Below are 18,762 nucleotides of genomic sequence, written 5' to 3'. Positions count from 1 at the left end.
GCAGCTGGGATGAGCGTATCTCTCCCCTGAGTAAAGATGTCTCAGTGTGTATTTCTATCTATGAGTCAGTGTGCATTCAGGTCGAAGTCCCCACCAGGATAGGAGAACAAGAACACACACACACACACACACACACACACACACACACACACACACACACACACACACACACACACACACAAAACCTGTAATGCTCCACTGACTTTATGGTAAATAATCCACTTGCTTCCTGTTCATTACACCTGTGACATGTCCATAACGTGACTGATGATTGAGTATACCGGAATTGCAAGAATAATAATAACCCAACTTCACAACAAACCTAGGTGCTTTGTCACTGTGTGTAAGCAGCAGGCATTACTATCAATGAATGGTTCTGTGACATTCAGGTTTTTACAGGTTTTTACAGCCTTGCTTTATACCATTCTATGTATTGCACTGGGTTGCACACAAGTTTCACACAGAAACAAATTATTTCCCTCAAATAAGACATTGTGGGTGCCAAAATATACAAAACCTTTAAAAAAGCAGAAACAATGCTTTTAGCCATGCTAGCTTAGTGATATGAGCCATCTCTGAGTATGACCTACACCAATCAGGGATTATAACATTATATGACATTTTGAGTGGTAAGCGAATAACACTGATTTTCTTTTCATCATGGCACCTGCTAGTGATTGGCAGATATTAGGCAGCAAGTAAATATTTTGTCCTCAAAAATAATGTGTTAAAAACAGGAAAATGGGCAAGCGTAAGGATAGGAGCGAGTTTGGCAAGGACCTAATTGTGATGGCTAGACGACTGGGTCAGAGCATCTCCAAAATTGCAGGGTGTCTGCAGTGGTCAGTATATATCAAAAGTGGTCCAAGGGAGGAACAGTGGTGAACCAGCGACAGGGTTATGGGCAGCCAAGGCTCAATAAAGCACATGGGGAGTGAAGGCAGGCCCATGTTGTTCTATCCAACAGACAAGCTCCTGTAGCTCAAACTGCTGAAGAAGTTAATGCTGTTAATGCTCAACATACCAGGTTTTGGCAGCAAAAAGAGGACCAACACAATATTAGGCAGGTGGTCATAATGTTATACCTGATCAGTGTATAACAGGAATAGCCTACACAATCATAGTTATTACTATTTAGCATATATAGTACATACAGTATATTCCAGTAGTCTATAAGGTAATCTCTCCTCCTTTCCACTCTCTTACTCATGCTATTTTAAATGTGGTGTGTTTTCATTTGTGGAGGTTTGATATCAGCAAATGCTTAAATTTAAACATACAAAGAAAAGGCAGTTTGTCGCCCTTCATCCAATGCTTCTTAGAATTACAGGAAAATTTCCAGTATATAAGATGTAGAGGTTAAAATAACTAGTTTTTCAGGAAAATAAATAATTAGCAAAGTTATTTAAAAAAATCTAGCTACTGATGTCTTCTCAGAGATCAATAGCTAGATTTTTTTAAGTCGATTTGTCTCTTGACGTGTCCATTTTTCCCGAAGTGTATTGGATTTTTTTTTTCAGATAATGCCATCTACTCACACACACAAACCTATTATCAGTTCCGCACCAAACAATAAAATGATAGTATTGGTGTGTGTGTGTGTGTGTGTGTGTGTGTGCTGGAATATTAACCCAGTTTCACAACAAACCTAGGTGCTGTGTCACTGTGTGTAAGCTATCTATGAATAGAAACAGCATTTAGCTCTTAGAGTTAGCATACAGTCCTGCTTTAAACCATTCTGTGTACTGCACTCGGTTGTACTTGGTTTCACACATGCACACACACACACACACACACACACACACACACACACACACACGCACAAAATTATTGCCCTCAAAATAAAACAGTGTGGATGAAATCTTACACAGGACTAGCCTACACAGTCATGATTATTGCTATTTAGCAAATATAGTACATATAGTACAGGGTGGGCAACGGAAAAGTAGCATCCCTCTGTGGAACCAGTATTAGAGACGGTCTACTTTACCATGGCCCTCTCTGTATTATGTAATCTTAAAGGTAATCTCTTCTCCTTTCCAATCTCTCACTCATGCTATCTTTAAATCTGGTGTGTTTTTTTATATGTGGAGGTTTAATATTAGCAAACAAATGAATTAAAGGCATTGTGCTGCCCTTTACATAATGCTGCAGAGTTACAGGAAAATCCCCAATGTATAAATGAAAGAACAAGTTAATTCCTCTCAAGTTTTGTGCATGTTTTCTCAGAGATCAGTAGCTAGATTTTTAATCTGATTTGTTAAAAGAAATGAAATGACAAAACATTTATCTGACTTGCCATGTCCTTATTTTCTCCAGAGTGTTGGAATTTCTCCAGCCTGCCTCAACAAGGTATGCATGTTCATATAAACAACAGCAGATAATACCACCTACTCACACACACACAAAACCTAGCACAATTTCTGCACCAAAAAATTAAATGCCAATGTTGTGTTTTGAGAAATTTTTAAGAAATAAAATGTCTCATGTATGTATTATATACACCAGACACTTTTGTCAGAGCATCTGTAATGCTCCACTGGCTTCATGGTAAATAATCCACTTCGTTACTGTTCATTACACCTGTGACCGTGCCCAAAAAATGACTGCTGAGTGGCGTATACCAGAATGGCAAGAATATATTAACCCAATTTCTCAACAAACCTAGGTGCTGTGTCACTGTGTGTAAGCAGCAGGCCTGACTACTACTGAATAACTGTTAGAAACTAAGATGAAGACATTACAGTTAGCCCACAGCCTGGCTTCATACCATTCTGTCTATTGTAATAGATTGTACTTGGTTACACACACAAAAAAAACTATTGCCTCAAAATACAACAGTGTGGGTTTCAAAATATACAAAATCTTAGAAAAGAGGCAATGACAATGCTTTTAGCCTTGCTAGCTCAGTGATATTACCATTTCAGTATGACATATAACAACACTAGCCTACACAGTTATGGGTATTATTATTTAGTAAATATATAGTACAAATAGTAATCTAGTAGTCTATAAAGTGATCTCTCCTCTCTTCCACTCTCTCACTCATTCTATTTTTAAATCGGGTGTATTTTCATATGTAGTACAATATACTAGAGTTATATTATACAATACCAGCCCAAAGTCAATTTATATTTAAATACAGCACCTCCAATTGAGGTTTATTTTTTTACATTACATCACAGCAATTGACCAACACATACTATTTTTTTCTGATTAAAAAAAAAGAAATCATTTGTGTTTTGTGTGTGTCTGTGATCAGTTACATTATCTTTCCCTCACAAGTGTTTTCTCTCTCTCTTGACTGTATGAAGGTAAACAATTTTTACTTTCATGCAAGAAAGTCATCGACCATGAAGACTTTCTCATGTTTAAAAATGTCAATTTCCTCAGAGAAAAGTTTTCTCTATCTACATTAAACTTTCTTTCGGCTTCTCCCATTACATTGCCGTTTTTAATTTAATTTCTTTGTATCCTTATTCATACAAGTCCTGTACGTAATGGTACAATAGAGCAATTGTATGTAACTTGGAGCATGCACTAGTGTCACTTATATATGAGTTATAGAAAGTTACAAAAAGGGACTTGAATTACCGTTAACACCAGGAACGTTCCTCTGAAAGTCCGAGAGTCATTAGGTTGGCATGACACATGGGTAAAAAAGTGAAACAGTCTGCTTAGGGCACTTACTGTACAAGGGGTATTTTTTAAGATTACATTTTCATCTAAGACTGGCCCTGCAAATAGTACAGCAATTTCTCAAACACCACTGACAGTGTTAAAACTACATCCTATAAATGATCCAGCTTTACTCTTAATTTCAGCAGATTATACCCACATCCATTCTCAATTTATTTTTTAAACAAAGGGTTCTTTATCTAATTTTCTTCTAAATGAATATGTATAATTCTATTAGAGTTGCCTTTGACGTTGACTATAAAGAAAACACCCACAAAAGGAGATAATAAGGGGGCTGCAGCACCCTCTAGTGTAACTCAGTGGCATTTTTATTTTTTACTTTTCTTTTACTATTTTATGTTGTGCATATACTAGGATTAATTGTAATTTAATGCATCTGAAGGAAAAAAATAAAAACTGTGTTCAAAATTATATTAATGCTTTATTAATATGATTTAAAAGATACACAGATATCCAAGCAAAACAGCATGAAAACAGCATATTTCTATTACATGTGTAGTCATCAAACAAACCTCTGTCAGTGTGTTGATATATTCTATGTTAATTAACATTAAAATCAATAAAACATTTGTTTTACATTTATTTATTGCATCAGATCTATCATAATAGAGAAGTTAATACACTATATGGACAAAAGAATTGAAAATCCTGATCTTGAACATTGGAGGCACACAGTTGTATATAGGATTTCTTTGGCTGTTGTAGAATTAAAATTTCCCTTCACTTAAACTATTAGACCCAAACCTGTTTTAACTTGACAAATCCCCTGTGCACAGAGTGAGCTCCATGAAGATATGATTTACATGTATTGGAGTGGAAGATCTTAAGTGGCCTGCTATAGAGCTCTGACTTCAACCCTACTGAAGACCTTTGGGATAAATTGTATTTCAATTGTATTGTATAGTGGAACTGAATGACCAGGAACGTAATAAATAATATTTTAAACTATTTATTTGGTCAAATACTCAGGATGTTTTGTGGATCGATTCGGGTTCAGAAATGTGTGGCCTTTTTAGGCTGTGGAAGAAGAGAAGAAGAGAACAGGTGTTACTCATAAGTGTGTGTTGTATAATAGACTTCAGGATATTATCCTCTGTAAAACTGCCATCAATGTAAGATTTTCTCATTGCAATGGCTGTATTTAACAAGAGAGAGAAACTGTGTGTGTGTGTGTGTGTGTGTGTGTGTGTGTGTGTGTGTGTGTGTGTGTGTGTGTGTGTGTGTGTCTGACCTCCTGTGTGTTTTCTCCTTGGTAGTGAAGAACAGCATCATGGACAGTGGAAAAGAGAATCGCTTTGGTCACTTTGTCATTGAAGAAATCTCCCCTTCCCAAACTGTCAGTAACACAACCTTGAGAGAGAGAGAGAGAGAGAGAGAGAGAGAGAGAGAGAGAGAGAGAGAGAGAGAGAGAGAGAGAAAAATAGAGGGAGAAAGAGAGAGAAAGATAGACTTTTTGTTTTACTTTTCACACTTTTAATTTTAAATTTTTTTTCAGTTTGTTAACATTCCTCTTTAGTACCTAAACTATTGACAATATGCTTTAATATTATTCTGCTTCTGTTAACTAATGACTGTATCCAGGCTGAACATACAGAACCACCATATAGAACACAAGCAGAGCAAAGATGATGTTGATCAGGTGATCAAGAATGTTTCTATTCACATTCATGTTTACAACACTGACTCCCTCTGTCTCATCCTTGTTAACCACAGACTTCTTGTTGCCTTTTGCCCTGCTCATTGTGAGCTTCGTAAACTAGTCTACATCTGTGGTGTGTGATAACCAGGAAATTATACACCAGTGGTAGATGACAGGAAATTGGTTGATGGGCTGAAATCAGCACGCAGTGAAAATAAAAAATATTGACATTAATGAGCTTGAATTACTAAATTAATGAGCTTGTTTTGAAAATGTAGTAGTAGAAGTAGAAAGTACATATATTGGTGTAAAATTGTAATAATTAAAAGTAAACGTTGCCAGAAATATACAGTGGAACCCACTTATTTCGAGCTCGGTTACCTCGACAACCCTATTAAGTCGACGTTTTTGAAGTGGAACCGCCAAATTCTCGCTTTGTCTAAGCATTTTTTATCGGTTATGTCGACTTTTTTTATGTCGCCGAACCCTAATATCTCGAGCACAAAGGGGGGAAAATTTGCCATTTAACGTCGGTTATCTCGGTGCAGCCGCAGAAGAACTCGCGGAAGTGGCGGAAAAATCAAGTCTTACAGCTGCTACAGGTGTTGTATTGTATACTGGTGAATCTCTGCTGTTAGTTAGTGCACATATGCCTTTTGTTGTTAAATGTTATTCGATGAACGGGAGGCGAAAGCCGTGCTTGGGGGCGCGGAACGTGTGATGACCATCCAAAAGCATAGAACATCGGCAAGATCGGGGGGTGGGGGGGAATCCGCCGTGCGCTTTGGGAAGAAAAGAGCAGCCGTTGAGAGAGTGCCGGTGGGAAGGCACGTACCGGGATACGCATGCGCGATAACAACGACCGCCGTGAACCAACATATACCAACAATAACGGACAGTGAGAGTGTGGAAGTTTAAATAGGAGCTGGTGATGATGCTAAACGAGCACCATATGTGCGCGATTGAAGCCGCAGGATCTTCAGAGAAAGCGGCCGAGAAAACACCTGACACGCTGAAGGGGGCTGAAGGGGGCGTGGCAGGTGGATTCCTGACAGATAAACATGTACTGTATGTATTTTTATAGCATGCCTTCATCAAACAAATCGTGGCAACGCTGTTGTGTAAAAAAAACCTTCAAAAACACGTGCATGCACATTCTCATTTATTAACTCACATCATGTACATAAAGAAATTTCAAGCACGTTAATATATTGCCGCCATTTTGATTTTCGTTTATCTCGATCATCGGTTACCTCGATGCTTTTTGGCGACCTACTTAAGTACAGTAACGAAGTATTTGTTACTTCCCACCTCTGAAATTGCTCAAGGGTTTATGATGCTTTCATCAGATCAGCTTGGGTTAGTACAGTATAGATTACTTACTTTGACAGCCTGATAGATACACTTTAATTCCAGCCTCCCCAAAGTCCTTATGGATCTACAAAAGAGAGATGATATCTTATTAGGCATTAAATTATTTCTTTTATTGGTTTCTATTACATATATTTTTAAACACATATATAAAATAGCAGACTCTCTGACAGGATTCTCACATTGCGTAAAGTTTTCACTCCCACTGTATCCAGGAAGTTCACTGGACTCAAATCGAGGATGATGGCCTTGGGTATAGTGGGGTCATGACCTTGGTCAAGCTCTGGACACACTATCACTGAAACTTCATATTTTCTCTCCCTGTCAGACGTTTCTTCCCCCTCCACCTAGAAAAAGCCAAAAAGTTAAAACTCACTGACATTCACATGCACATTCAACACACCGGGTCATGATCCAGGTTTTACCTTAGCTTGTTTTATTGCTCGCTTTGCCTCTTTCTTCTCTTTCCTGAGTCTCTTTGCCTCAAGCTTCTTCTTGTGTGCGAGGAGTTTGGGCACATCTACCCCACTCTACATGCAGACACAGATGTGAGATTACATTTAAACGATTACATGAATATATACATGTTACGAAAAACATAAAAAGTATTCTGTTATCTAAACTGCATACAAAATACAAGAAGAGCACAGTGTCAGCTATGGTACAGTGCCCCTGGAGCAGATGGGGTTAAGTGCTTTGCTGAAGGGACCGGCAGTGGCAGCATGGTGGTGCTGGGGCTTGAACCACAACCTGAACTGAACCACCATTGCCTTACTGCAAAACTGTTTGGTACTGTTATATATGTGATAGCAACATACTGGTGTACTGAAAATAATGTTGAAAATCAACAGAAAAATAAAGAGAGAAGAGAGATATGACCTAATTCCTGCTCTTTTAACATTTTCTCTACTATCAACCATATAAAGCTCACACACAAACGCAGGAGCTCTTGCCTGTATCTATATTAAATTCTTATCATTTAATATGTGTTTGAATCTCCTGTGTTTTTACTTACTCCTTATTCTTGTCCATTTTATAGATTTACCCTTTAGTCTGTATCGTACGTTTCTTAAGTTTATATATTTTCTTATGTAATAGATATCAGTATTCTATAGCTAGATGGTTTATGGGTGTATTGGAGTGTGTGAGCTCACCTTCTCATATAGGTGCTCTATATACATCTCTGCATTCGCAAAATACAGTGTAGCAGAGCAACGAAAAATCACAAGACCTGAAATCTGTTTAACCTGCAACACACACACACACCCACACACCCACACACACCCACACACACCCACACACACACACACACACACACACACATTTACAGAAAAACATTGATTTGTGTAACGAACATGTTAAAGAGTACTTTTTAAGAGGTTTTTAATAACGAACATGGATAAGACGTCTGTTTTCCCTTTAAACAGTATTCATGTCTATGTTTTAATGCATCTCTATCTATCTATTGATCATTTCGTTTCTGAATTGGTGCTTTCCAGAAACTTTCAGATTTTTACAATTAATGAGATTGTAGGAAACCCAAATGAATGTTCTGCTCTCCCCAGAAAATAAAGCCATTCATCAAAAAACAGTTGTTCTGCCAACAGCATCCTCTTGTCTTTATCATATAGACATTCTTGTTGGTAAAGTGTCGTGTTTTTAAAGTAATATTTTTGCTTAACCTGAGACAATTCAAATACCTTGGACTTTTTCTGTCTATATTTTCTTACATTTGTTGGTGTCTTGTTGGTACCCAACCTACAAAATAGTGCACAGTTCTTCTTTATTGGTTGGTGATTTCTGTGGATATACTGGGTATGTTTTCAACATGTCTTACTTCTACACTCACAGGAACTCACAGACTGTTTGAGTAGCTCTCACTTCCTGATTAGCATTTAGTGAAGCCTCTTTTAAAAGGAGATGTAGTTAAAAAGAGGTGGAAAATTATTTGCATTTCCAGAAGCCTCAGATTTGGAATACATTATGTTCTAATAGTATGCAGATAAGACAATGGCTTATCTTTGAGTATATGCAGACGGCACTGAGAGAAGGTGTTCCCTATGCAAAGTAATGAGAGGCTTATTGTCAGTTAGCTTGCTAAAAGGTATATCCCAAAAGCTAATGCTAATACTACCTTTCTGATCATAAACCTTAATTTCAGTTGATGATTTAATGTGTGTAATGTATAAGCTAGAGAAAGCTACTCCTTCTCGTGTGGAATGTTACATTAGAGCTCTTTAAGGGTTTTCTGATGAGATAATGCCTGCTCTATTCTAACTGGAAAAAATACGTTGTTAAAACTACCAAGAATCATTTCCCCTTCTGGCTCCTGACTTTTGTGTACCTGGTTATAGTCCTCTATAGGTTTGTAGATGTCCGTGCCAGGTAACTGACCAAGGACAGAATACCTCGGTCTAAAAAAGATAGTGTTAATGTTAATGTTTGGTCAAAAGGTGCATCTGATGTATAAATGAGTTCAAACGGTCACACTTACAGCTGAGTTCTGAATATGACGGTGAGCATGGAGAAGGCGATGGATGCTGCCAAACCCAGATCAGGATTTAACAGGATTGTGAGAATTAGTGTCATCACCCAGACAAGCTGCAGATGCACAACACAGTAAACAAAAAGGCAAAAGTACAGCTTCTGTCTTTAGACTGAAAACAAAATGCGCTCAATTTATAAAAACGAACAAAAGAACTATAATATATTTCTAGATTTCTCTTGTCATACAGAACATCCTTTCAACAGTGTTGTTTGCTATTAGTCTGTACACTAGACTGTAATTGAGACGAGGATAGGCTCTCTTTCTGTAAAGAATGAAATTAATATCACACATTAGTCTCTCTCTCTATCTCTCTCTCTCTTTTTCTCTCTCTCTCTCACCATATCCACTCTGTTGCTCCTCCAGAGGGTCCAAATGTCTGTAAACTGCTTCAACATGCCTTGCAGGTTCACATAGATAAGAGCAGCCAATACAGCCTAGACAAACACACACACACACACACACACACACACACACACACACACACACACACACACACACACACACACCGTTATCATGCTTCTTGCAGAATAATTAGGCATACATTTGTCAATTCGTATATTTTGTCATTTCAGGACTTTGGGTTATACATACGGTGTATATACATTTTGTATGTATTTTATACCTTTGGTGCATTCTAGGTAACATTTTTGACACTTTGTTCCTAAAAGTTGCCAAACACACACACACACACACACACACACACACACACATTTTATCCTTAAACTGTCTGACATTCTGGATACCTTCGGCAGCTCCTCAAAGAGTTCTCCTATCTTTAGCAAGATCACAAGAATCACTACAGCTGAGAGAGCACCTGCAACCTGAATAAAGGCAGAGAGAGAGAGAGAGAGAGAGAGAGAGAGAGAGAGAGAGAGAGAGAGAGAGAGAGAGAGAAATTGATGCATCATTGCTATGGTTTTCTGACACATTGTGGCTTTCCAAGGAATCTGAAACACATTATTATGTGCATTTGTAATACTAATATGAATAAAAAAATAGAAGTTTTCTTTTTATTCGAAAAGTGAGTTATGAGGCTTAAGTAACTTTGAACCACATGTAAAATATAAACTTTTTTATTTAAATTATGCCACTATGGAACATATATATTAAAATGTCAATAATTTGTGTAGATTATTCGTTCCCAAACCTGATTTCTGTTTTCCCTGTGGTGTAGCATATGGAATAATTGGATAACGAGTGATTAAATTACCCCTAGATACAGACAGGAACATATTTTTTTATATGTTATTTTATCATAACTATGATTATGTTGAAAAAAGTCTTTAATTTGATTTAGAATTTTTATTCATGATTGTATGCCTGATTCTAACCTGAGTCTTTCCCCCTGCACTAATATGCAACATAGAGCGAGACATGGAGCAGCTGATGGCGAAGCACTGGAACATGGCTCCGATTGAGTTGCTCAGCCCTAATGCTATCAGCTCCTATAGAAATATAAAGAAACAATTAATAATTAAAAAAAGGATTTTAGCAGCTTTAATGGCATGTTACAAAAGCCGATGAACATACGTATGCAGTTGATTTATTAATGAGTCTGTCTTGCCTGATTGCTGTCGACTTTGTAGCCATATTTAAGAGCAAAGATACGGCCAAGGGAGATGGCAATACCGTAACCCACAACAGCCAGAGCAAACGCATCACCGATCATAGATCCCATCATAGAGAATGCAGGCAAGACTGGAGTCTGCAAACTAAACACACAGAGTTTAATCAGTCAATTAGTTTACTGTTATTTACACAGACCACCTTCAGCATTATCAAAACAAAGCACTTGTTGTGTTTTTGAACATTTATAATACAGAGAGAGAGAAAATAAAGTCTCACCCCGATGGTATTGAACCTACAACTTCCACATTGTACTGAGTCTTGAAATCGAATTGCCATGACAGTACAGTAGCTATAATGATCTACATGCACAAACAAAAAGATTCCAATTAAACAAGTGTTTATATCCATGGAACAAAAACATTTTCAACATAAATATAATGTGTGTCTATTAATAAATCTAAGTGCAATATTTAAATAAAATCACACCAATAAATATGCATTTTAATAAATTTGAATATCATTAAAAATTTGATTTATATTAGTAATTCAACACAAAAGGTGAAACTCTATGTATGATCTATATACAATCTATATTATATAAATTCATCACACAAATAATGATATATTCCAAGTGTTTATTTCTTTTAATTTTGATGATTATGGTTTACAGCTGATGAAAACCCAAAATTCAGTATCTCAGAAAATTAGAATATTGTGAAAAAGTTAAATATTGGAGACTTATGGTGTCACACTCTAATCAGCTAATTAAACCCAAACACCTGCAAAGGTTTCCTGAGCCTTTAAATGGTGTCTCAGTCTGTGTACGACTGCTGACTTGACAGTTGTCCAGAAGACGATCAATGACACCCTGTACATGAAGGGTAAGACACAAAAGGTCATTGCTAAAGAAACTGCTGTTCACAGAGTGCTGTATGCAAGCACATTAATGGAAAATTTAATGGACATACAGATGTATCCATGGGCTACAACTGATGTATTCCTTGTGTCAAGCCACTCCTGAACCAGAGACATTGTCAGAGGAGTCTTACCTGGGCAAAGGACAAAAAGGACTGGACTGTTGCTCAGTGGGCCAAAGTCGTCTTTTCAGATGAAAGGAAAGAAAATTCTGCATTTCATTTGGAAATAAAGGTCCCAGAGTATGGAAGAAGAGAGGAGAGGCACAGAACCCAAGTAGCTTGAGGTCCAGTGTAAAATTTGCACAGCCGTATACCAGGAAGTTTTAGAGCATGTCATGGTTCCCTCTGCTGACCAGCTTTATGGATATGCTGATTTAATTTTCTAGCAGGATCTGGCACCTGCCACACTGCAAAATCACCAAAAGTTGGTTTAATTATTGTGGTGTTGGTGTGCTTGACTGGCCAGCAAACTCACCAGACCTGAACCCCATAGAGGAAATGAGAAACAAGAGACCAAAAAATGCAGGTGAGCTGAAGACCACTGTCAAAGAAATCTGGGTTTCCACACCACTTCAGCAGTGCCACAGACTGATCAACTTCATGCCACACTGAATTGAGGCAGTAATTACAGCAAAAGAAGCCCCTACCACGTATTAAATACATATACTGTAAATAAATATACTTTCCAGAAGACCAACAATTCACTGTTTTTTTGATTGGTCTTATGAAGTATTCAAATTTTTTGAGATAGTAAATTGATGGGTTTTGTTAAATGTAAGACAAAATCATTTAAATTAAAATAAATAAACACTTCAAATATATCAGTCTGTGTGGAAAGAATGTATCTAATATACTGTACGTGTTTAACTTTCTGTATTGAATTACTAAAATAAATAAACTTTTTAATGATATTCTAATTTATTGAAATGCACCTGTATACAAAAATTCTGAGTGTGAGTGTATGTGTGTGGGTGATGCACATGTGTGAATTCACTCACAGCAAGAAGCTCAACAGGAATAGGAACAGGAAGTTTACGTGCCAGATAGGTATTTATTTCCTTTGCAATGATCAGACCAACAATAGTTACGATGCTCACAACTAGTGTCCCAATGTTTGTCTTGCCCAACAAAGAACACACTTCTATCACCGTCTGAGAAGAGACAGATGACAAGATAGAGAAAATCTGCAGATAAGATTGTCTAATTTTAATGTATGTGTTTTAATCTAGTTAAAGGATCTAGTTAAAGGCACATTTTTTCTGTTTGGTTGCAATTTCTTACAAGTCTTCCATTTACCCTCTACTAATACCATCACTGACTATAAATGTACTTTTAGTAACTTTATGAACAGAGAAAAGATTAATAATTTACTGGGTCAGCATGTATACATTTGTGTGGGTATGTGTGTGTGTGTGTGTGTGTGTGTGTGTGTGTGTGTGTATATGGTGAGTGTGATGTATTCAAACGCACATATATAAGAGAGAGAGGTCCACTGTAGCGCTTTGGGCTGATCCCAAGTGTGTATTTAAACTGTGACACAATAACGTGAATGGCTGCTGCTGTAGTGTAGCCTCGAACCAAAGGCTCAGAAAGATATGTGACCACAAATCCAAACTGCAACAAGCCTAGGAGCAACTACACACACACAAACACATACACAGAAGGACTCGTGAAGGACCATTAAAAAGGTTTTAAGAGCATAAATGCATGCTCATATATATATATATATAAAGCTTTGACATATATTTTTGATAGAGAACCAAACAACACCAACAACTTAGCAATATACTCTAAGTAATCGTGTTATAATTATATGTAGTAATTAGATGTTAATAATTGTAGATATGACTGACAACTGGACACATCCACCACTTTAAAAGGAACTCTGGTACATCTACACATTCATGCAGATACATACTCAGCCAATCATGAGTGCTTGTACCAGAAAAGATCATAGACAGACACAGAAGTTAAACAAACCTGAAAGATGCCAGATAAAAATGTGACAGCTGCAGCAATCTTGACCCTCTCATTGTCACGGACCACAGTGTCTATAATGCTGTCCTTGGAAATGTTGTTAAAGATCATGAAATCGGTATCAGGAGCCATGCGCTCTGTCACACCACCAATCATCACACTCATCATTATGTACGTACCTATGGCAGAGGGTGTGTGATTTATACAAGTATTTCAAATGTTTTCATTTTGTGTGTGTGTGTGTGTGTGTGTGTGTGTGTGTGTGTGTGTGTGTGTGTGTGTATATACACTTACCCACTGAGATATGCTGAGAGGTCCCAAAGATGAAGTAGAGAAGGTTCGAGTAGAAAGATGAGTAGAGGCCAAACACAAGTGGGACAGCAGCTAGCAGTGCATTTGCCATTCCTATTCATATATACACACACACACACACACACACACACATTGTCTGTTGTTAATGCTTTATATATATATATATATATATATATATATATATATATATATATATATATATATATATATCAGTGGCAGGCCTTGCATTCGGTACCTGGGCCTTCAGAGGGAACTTACCCGACTTATTCCACCTCTTAATACCACCACTATCAGGTCGCAATTATAGAAACCATCAATACTATACAAAAATGCAATATAACAACAAGTGGCATTACAGAGACAGAGGCATTTTACATATGGAGGGTGAATACCATTTTACAAAAGCAAGAAACCCAGACAACTCCAAACCTCTACACTACAACTGCAACTGTGCCACCTACATCATCTGGAGCAGTTCAGAATCAATATTTGACTAATAACATGACAAAAACATAAAAAAATTTTAATAAAACACAACCTACTCACCAGAGATGCAGACTCATAGTTTGCACCGCTCCTCAGAGGCTGTAAGTCGGTGGTACCGCTCGTATTCACTGGACTGGAAGTGGTGAACAAACCCTTTCCCGGGCTGAGACAAGCTAGTTAGCTTCGGGGTTAGCCGACATGTATTTTTAAGTATGCCCGAGACCAAATCAATTTCTTTTCCTCCGTAGGCATAAAAAAGTCTAACTCAGATGTATTTGTGTACAGAGCCAGGCAAACATGTCTGTAACAGTTTCCCTCTGACCAACCAATCAGAGGATGGAAAAATGCTCATGCTATTCTGGGCCAGCTAGCTGGCACTGTAAGATGAATATGAAATCTGATTGGTTAAAGAAACAGACCCACTCATAATACTCTCTACGGTAAAAAGGCCAGCAAAACAGACTTTAAAGGCCCTGGGCAGATTAGATTGACATGGCAGCACATAGAGGCTGAAATCTGATTGGACAAAAAAATCTAACATCCACATACACGTACTGGAAGCAGTGCAGCCAAGAGAAACGCTACAGAATGAAGAGAATAAACTGTTGGGAAAATAAATTAATACAATTTTATGGAACAAATATTAGAATTTAGGTTGTAAATGTAGGTCAGTGCTTCTGATAGTGTTTAGGCCAGTAGAGAAGGCTTTGCTGGCCCTGACCGCCAGCCACTAATATAATATATATATATATATATATATATATATATATATATATATATATATATATATATATATATATATATATATATATATATATATATATATATAATATCAGGGTATATCAAAATATCAGGGTGTTCAAATACTTATTTTCCTCCTGTATATATATATATATATATATATATATATATATATATATATATATATATATATATATATATATATATATATAATTTTAGAAGGATTTACAATTTCCCAATTTTATTATTTTAAATAAATGACAATTTTTTAGAATTAGTAGCCTAAAAATGAGAGGAAACAAAGTATCTCCTTAAAACAGAAATGGCAGAAATACTTTGTTTCCTCTCATTTGTAGGCCACTAATTCAGTCATCACAAACACATGCTGTAAAGTAAATCTGCTATGAGTGTAGAATATATTTCACAAAACTACTCCTTTTTACTGATCTCAGATATATACAGTGTTGAAATATAATTAATTCAGAAGCATGTGTGTGAGTGTGTGTGTAACCTTGTGGCAGGTGCATGATGCCCACACTGATTCCTGAGACAAGGTCTCCGACAGCATTTTCCCTTAGTGGGTAACGTGGCAGCCATGACAGCAGGGGAATACTCGACAGAAAGCAGCTCTTCACACGAGGACCAGAACACCTGGCACAGAGACTGAGGTGAGACTCAAGTGGGATGATTTTCATTTCCAAACACATTCAGCCTCGCAGACAGGTGGGATTTAGTGTGACAGCCTTTCAGACAGTCACTGTGTTACCAAGAAAACACAGTTTAAATAATTTTGTGATGCATTTACATATTAATAAAATATAATGCTTTAGCACATTTATAGGTTTTCATAGCAGTATCTCTGACCAGCTGTAATTGATATCACAGACTTAAATTAATATGTTAGCATTCTACTTCATATCAGCTCACTTTCAATGAACTTGTTTGGTGGACATTTTACACAAACCAATATCAATGTGAAATTGTCGATAAGGTGATTATTTCTGTAAGGACACATTTATTAATCATTTTCACTAGAAGCTCAAGTGTATATACTTTGTAAGAGATAAAGTTGCTCAATTTTATACAGTATCTTATTACCTACATAAAATAAGGAAAAAAAGAGGTTTGTGAAAGAACATCTATTACTTATACAGCTGCTATAGCATAAGTTCTGTTTACTGAATACACTGTTCACTCATACGTTTCTCATCTGAAGACTTTTACTAGTTTAAAAACTTAGGCCTCCATATAAATACTTGCTCAGCTTGCAGGTTTTCTTTTCAGTTTTCCGAATTGTCTGACATCAGCTTCATCACTACAGATACCATAGCATTTAAAAGAAAAAAGAATTATATTTTTTGTAAACCAATTTTTTTTTTTTTATAATTTCCTCTCTTAATAACAATAATTTCGAACCTCATCGACTCCTTTATTTTGCTCATCAGTGATGTTTGGACATCGGATTTTTCTCCAAGTTCATCAACTTTGGATTCATCCATGACTTCTCGCTGGATGTGGTATCTCCCCCTCTTTTTTACCTTCTCATACATTTCTGCTTCCACGCTTTTCTTCTGTTAGAAATTGAGTACAAAGCTTTAGCAGGTCTGGTGTTTGTTTCTATCACTCCACACCACTCACAACAGCCTAGATCCAAAAAGAAACTGATCCTCAAGAGTGCATGTACTGTATCTCCTCGACATTGGATACGCAAAGTCCTACAGATCACTCATAAAAACTCTTCAAAAAAAAAGGGAGAGAGAGAGAGAGAGAGAGAGAGAGAGAGAGAGAGAGAGAGAGAGAGAGAGAGCTGTGATTGGAGATTCCAGTTCACTAACTAGCATGTGCTGAATGTGTGTAGTGTGTGTTAGTAATTGTTGTAAAGAACAGCATGGGCTTCTGCTCCTCTTTCTTATTCTCCATGTTAATGTGTATCTTGTCCTATCTGGTATTAAAAAGTTTATACTCTCTCTCTCGCTCTCTCGCTCTCTCTCTCTCTCTCTCTCTTCTACTGGCAATTTATGGCTGGAGACAAGGAGAACTACTGCAAACAATATTTTGCAGGTCAGTCATGTCAGTCCCTCATAGAGTAGCTCCCTTACAGAGTATTTGTACTATTCATCCTTTTAAAAGGTGCCAACTGGCAATACAGAGCTTCCTGTGACAAAGTCAGGGCATAGATATGTCTTAACCATTTAAGACTATTTCACCAAATATGAAAGTTTGTAAAAAGCCAAAGGGTTACAACTGTTGCACACTGTATTTCAGTATATCGCAGAACGCAGAACTGTGTGATCAAGGATGCCAGTTTGAGGCAGATTTAACAAAGAAGTTGTGTTCCAAAATGGTGTGTGACTAAACTAGAAACTTACCATCCTAAAGAAGATGGTTTAATTAAAAAATACGTAATCACACCGTGAAAGATCAACTGAGAAAAAATTATCAGCAAACAGAGCCGTAGGATACAATCTTGAGATCAATAAAGTCAAAATGGCAGTTAATTTGTTTTGTGCTATTGATGCTTTCAGAGCATTTCCTGCAGATGTTCTAGATCTGTTTGTAGAAAGCTACAGTTTGCTCACAGGGCCTATCAAGAGCCTTATGACCATGATCATGTACAACAAAAAGCTAAATACAATTAAAAAAAAAAGGTCAAATGGATCTCATAGCATGAGATAGATTTTGTTTGGGTGAGCAATCCTGCCCATGCCCAATATAAACTTGCTTCACCTTGGAAAGGGCCTTACATTGTGACAAACATTTCAGCCTACTGATGGTTCTGTAGTCCTATATGCTATTTAGCCAAAGAACGCTCCTGACAAACTAACATAGGTTGTATTTCATAGCTGTCTCAAACAGTACCTGTTCTTTACTTCAGACAGTGTCAGATGTACAATTTCTCATTACACGACCAATTGATAAGGATGTTACCTTGCTACTTGTAATTCATCTGCACATGCTGTTAGAGAAATCTTGTCTTCTATTTTCTTTTTGGTGGAGTACCACACCAAACACTAGCTAGGCCCTTGTTTTTGGTACAGTCTCAGCCAAAATCAGTTTAGCCTAATGCCACATTGCCTAATGATATAGTCACTGCATTACAAAAGGTGGAAAGTTCCACTACTGCACCTCAGCATACTGTTCAAGGCTCGTCAGATTGCCTGTTCAGTTAAAAGATTATGTTGTAAAGTACAAGATAAAAAGTTTTAAATATTTATCAATTTGTCAATTTATCAATTTACCGAAAATGTTTGCTTATTTTTTTCAGTTTTAATTACCACTGATTGCTTTGTGACTATTAAAACTATATATTGTATTCTAAGTATTAAACTCCTTGGTTGCTATGCACTTTGATTTCTTTATGGGATAGTACAATAAGCACATTTATTTTGGTGGTGATAGGGGGAACCTAAGAAAAGATGTGGAGATTGAGTGGAGTTGCTCTTTCTCTAGTTTTCCACTTTTGCCAAACAAAATGTTAAACTGTCCATGATATTTTTAGTTTG

General features: G+C 36.9%; 1 protein-coding gene across 4 annotated transcripts; it reads right to left on the bottom strand.

Moving 5' to 3' along the window:
- Positions 1–4,100: 4,100 nt before the first annotated feature.
- Positions 4,101–17,140, bottom strand: LOC124400181 (solute carrier family 26 member 6-like). 4 transcript variants are annotated; one of them, XM_046871825.1, is made up of 19 exons: positions 16,676–17,140; positions 15,771–15,910; positions 14,015–14,125; positions 13,724–13,899; positions 13,214–13,378; positions 12,742–12,894; positions 11,103–11,185; positions 10,822–10,969; positions 10,589–10,702; positions 10,001–10,078; positions 9,596–9,691; positions 9,204–9,310; positions 9,054–9,123; positions 7,864–7,956; positions 7,135–7,239; positions 6,892–7,056; positions 6,722–6,776; positions 4,931–5,049; positions 4,101–4,716 (listed from the first exon to the last, which is right to left on the bottom strand). In XM_046871825.1, the coding sequence occupies exons 1-19, from the start codon at positions 16,807–16,809 to the stop codon at positions 4,693–4,695; spliced, it is 2,136 nt and encodes a 711-aa protein (XP_046727781.1). In that variant the 5' UTR covers positions 16,810–17,140; the 3' UTR covers positions 4,101–4,692. The 4 variants fall into 4 exon arrangements, with proteins under 4 accessions (XP_046727781.1, XP_046727783.1, XP_046727784.1 ...); XM_046871827.1 differs by having other exon boundaries at positions 13,724–13,802; positions 16,676–16,752; XM_046871828.1 differs by lacking the exons at positions 15,771–15,910; positions 16,676–17,140 and adding an exon at positions 14,579–14,624 and having other exon boundaries at positions 13,724–13,802.
- Between the last annotated feature and the right edge of the window lie 1,622 nt (positions 17,141–18,762).

The sequence above is a fragment of the Silurus meridionalis genome, chromosome 17, assembly GCF_014805685.1.
Source record: "Silurus meridionalis isolate SWU-2019-XX chromosome 17, ASM1480568v1, whole genome shotgun sequence".
Classification (NCBI taxonomy): domain Eukaryota; kingdom Metazoa; phylum Chordata; class Actinopteri; order Siluriformes; family Siluridae; genus Silurus; species Silurus meridionalis.
Note: the sequence above shows the minus strand (reverse complement) of the source record. Positions and strands in the feature narration are given on the sequence as shown.

Coding starts and splice junctions, on each gene's coding strand:
- LOC124400181 (XM_046871825.1), bottom strand. CDS start 16,809: ATGTATGAGAAGGTAAAAAAGAGGGGGAGATACCACATCCAGCGAGAA. Junction 9,692..10,000: donor TCTTTGAGGAGCTGCCGAAG/GTATCCAGAATG, acceptor GTGTTTGTCTAG/GCTGTATTGGCTGCTCTTAT. Junction 6,777..6,891: donor GAGTGAAAACTTTACGCAAT/GTGAGAATCCTG, acceptor TCTCTTTTGTAG/ATCCATAAGGACTTTGGGGA.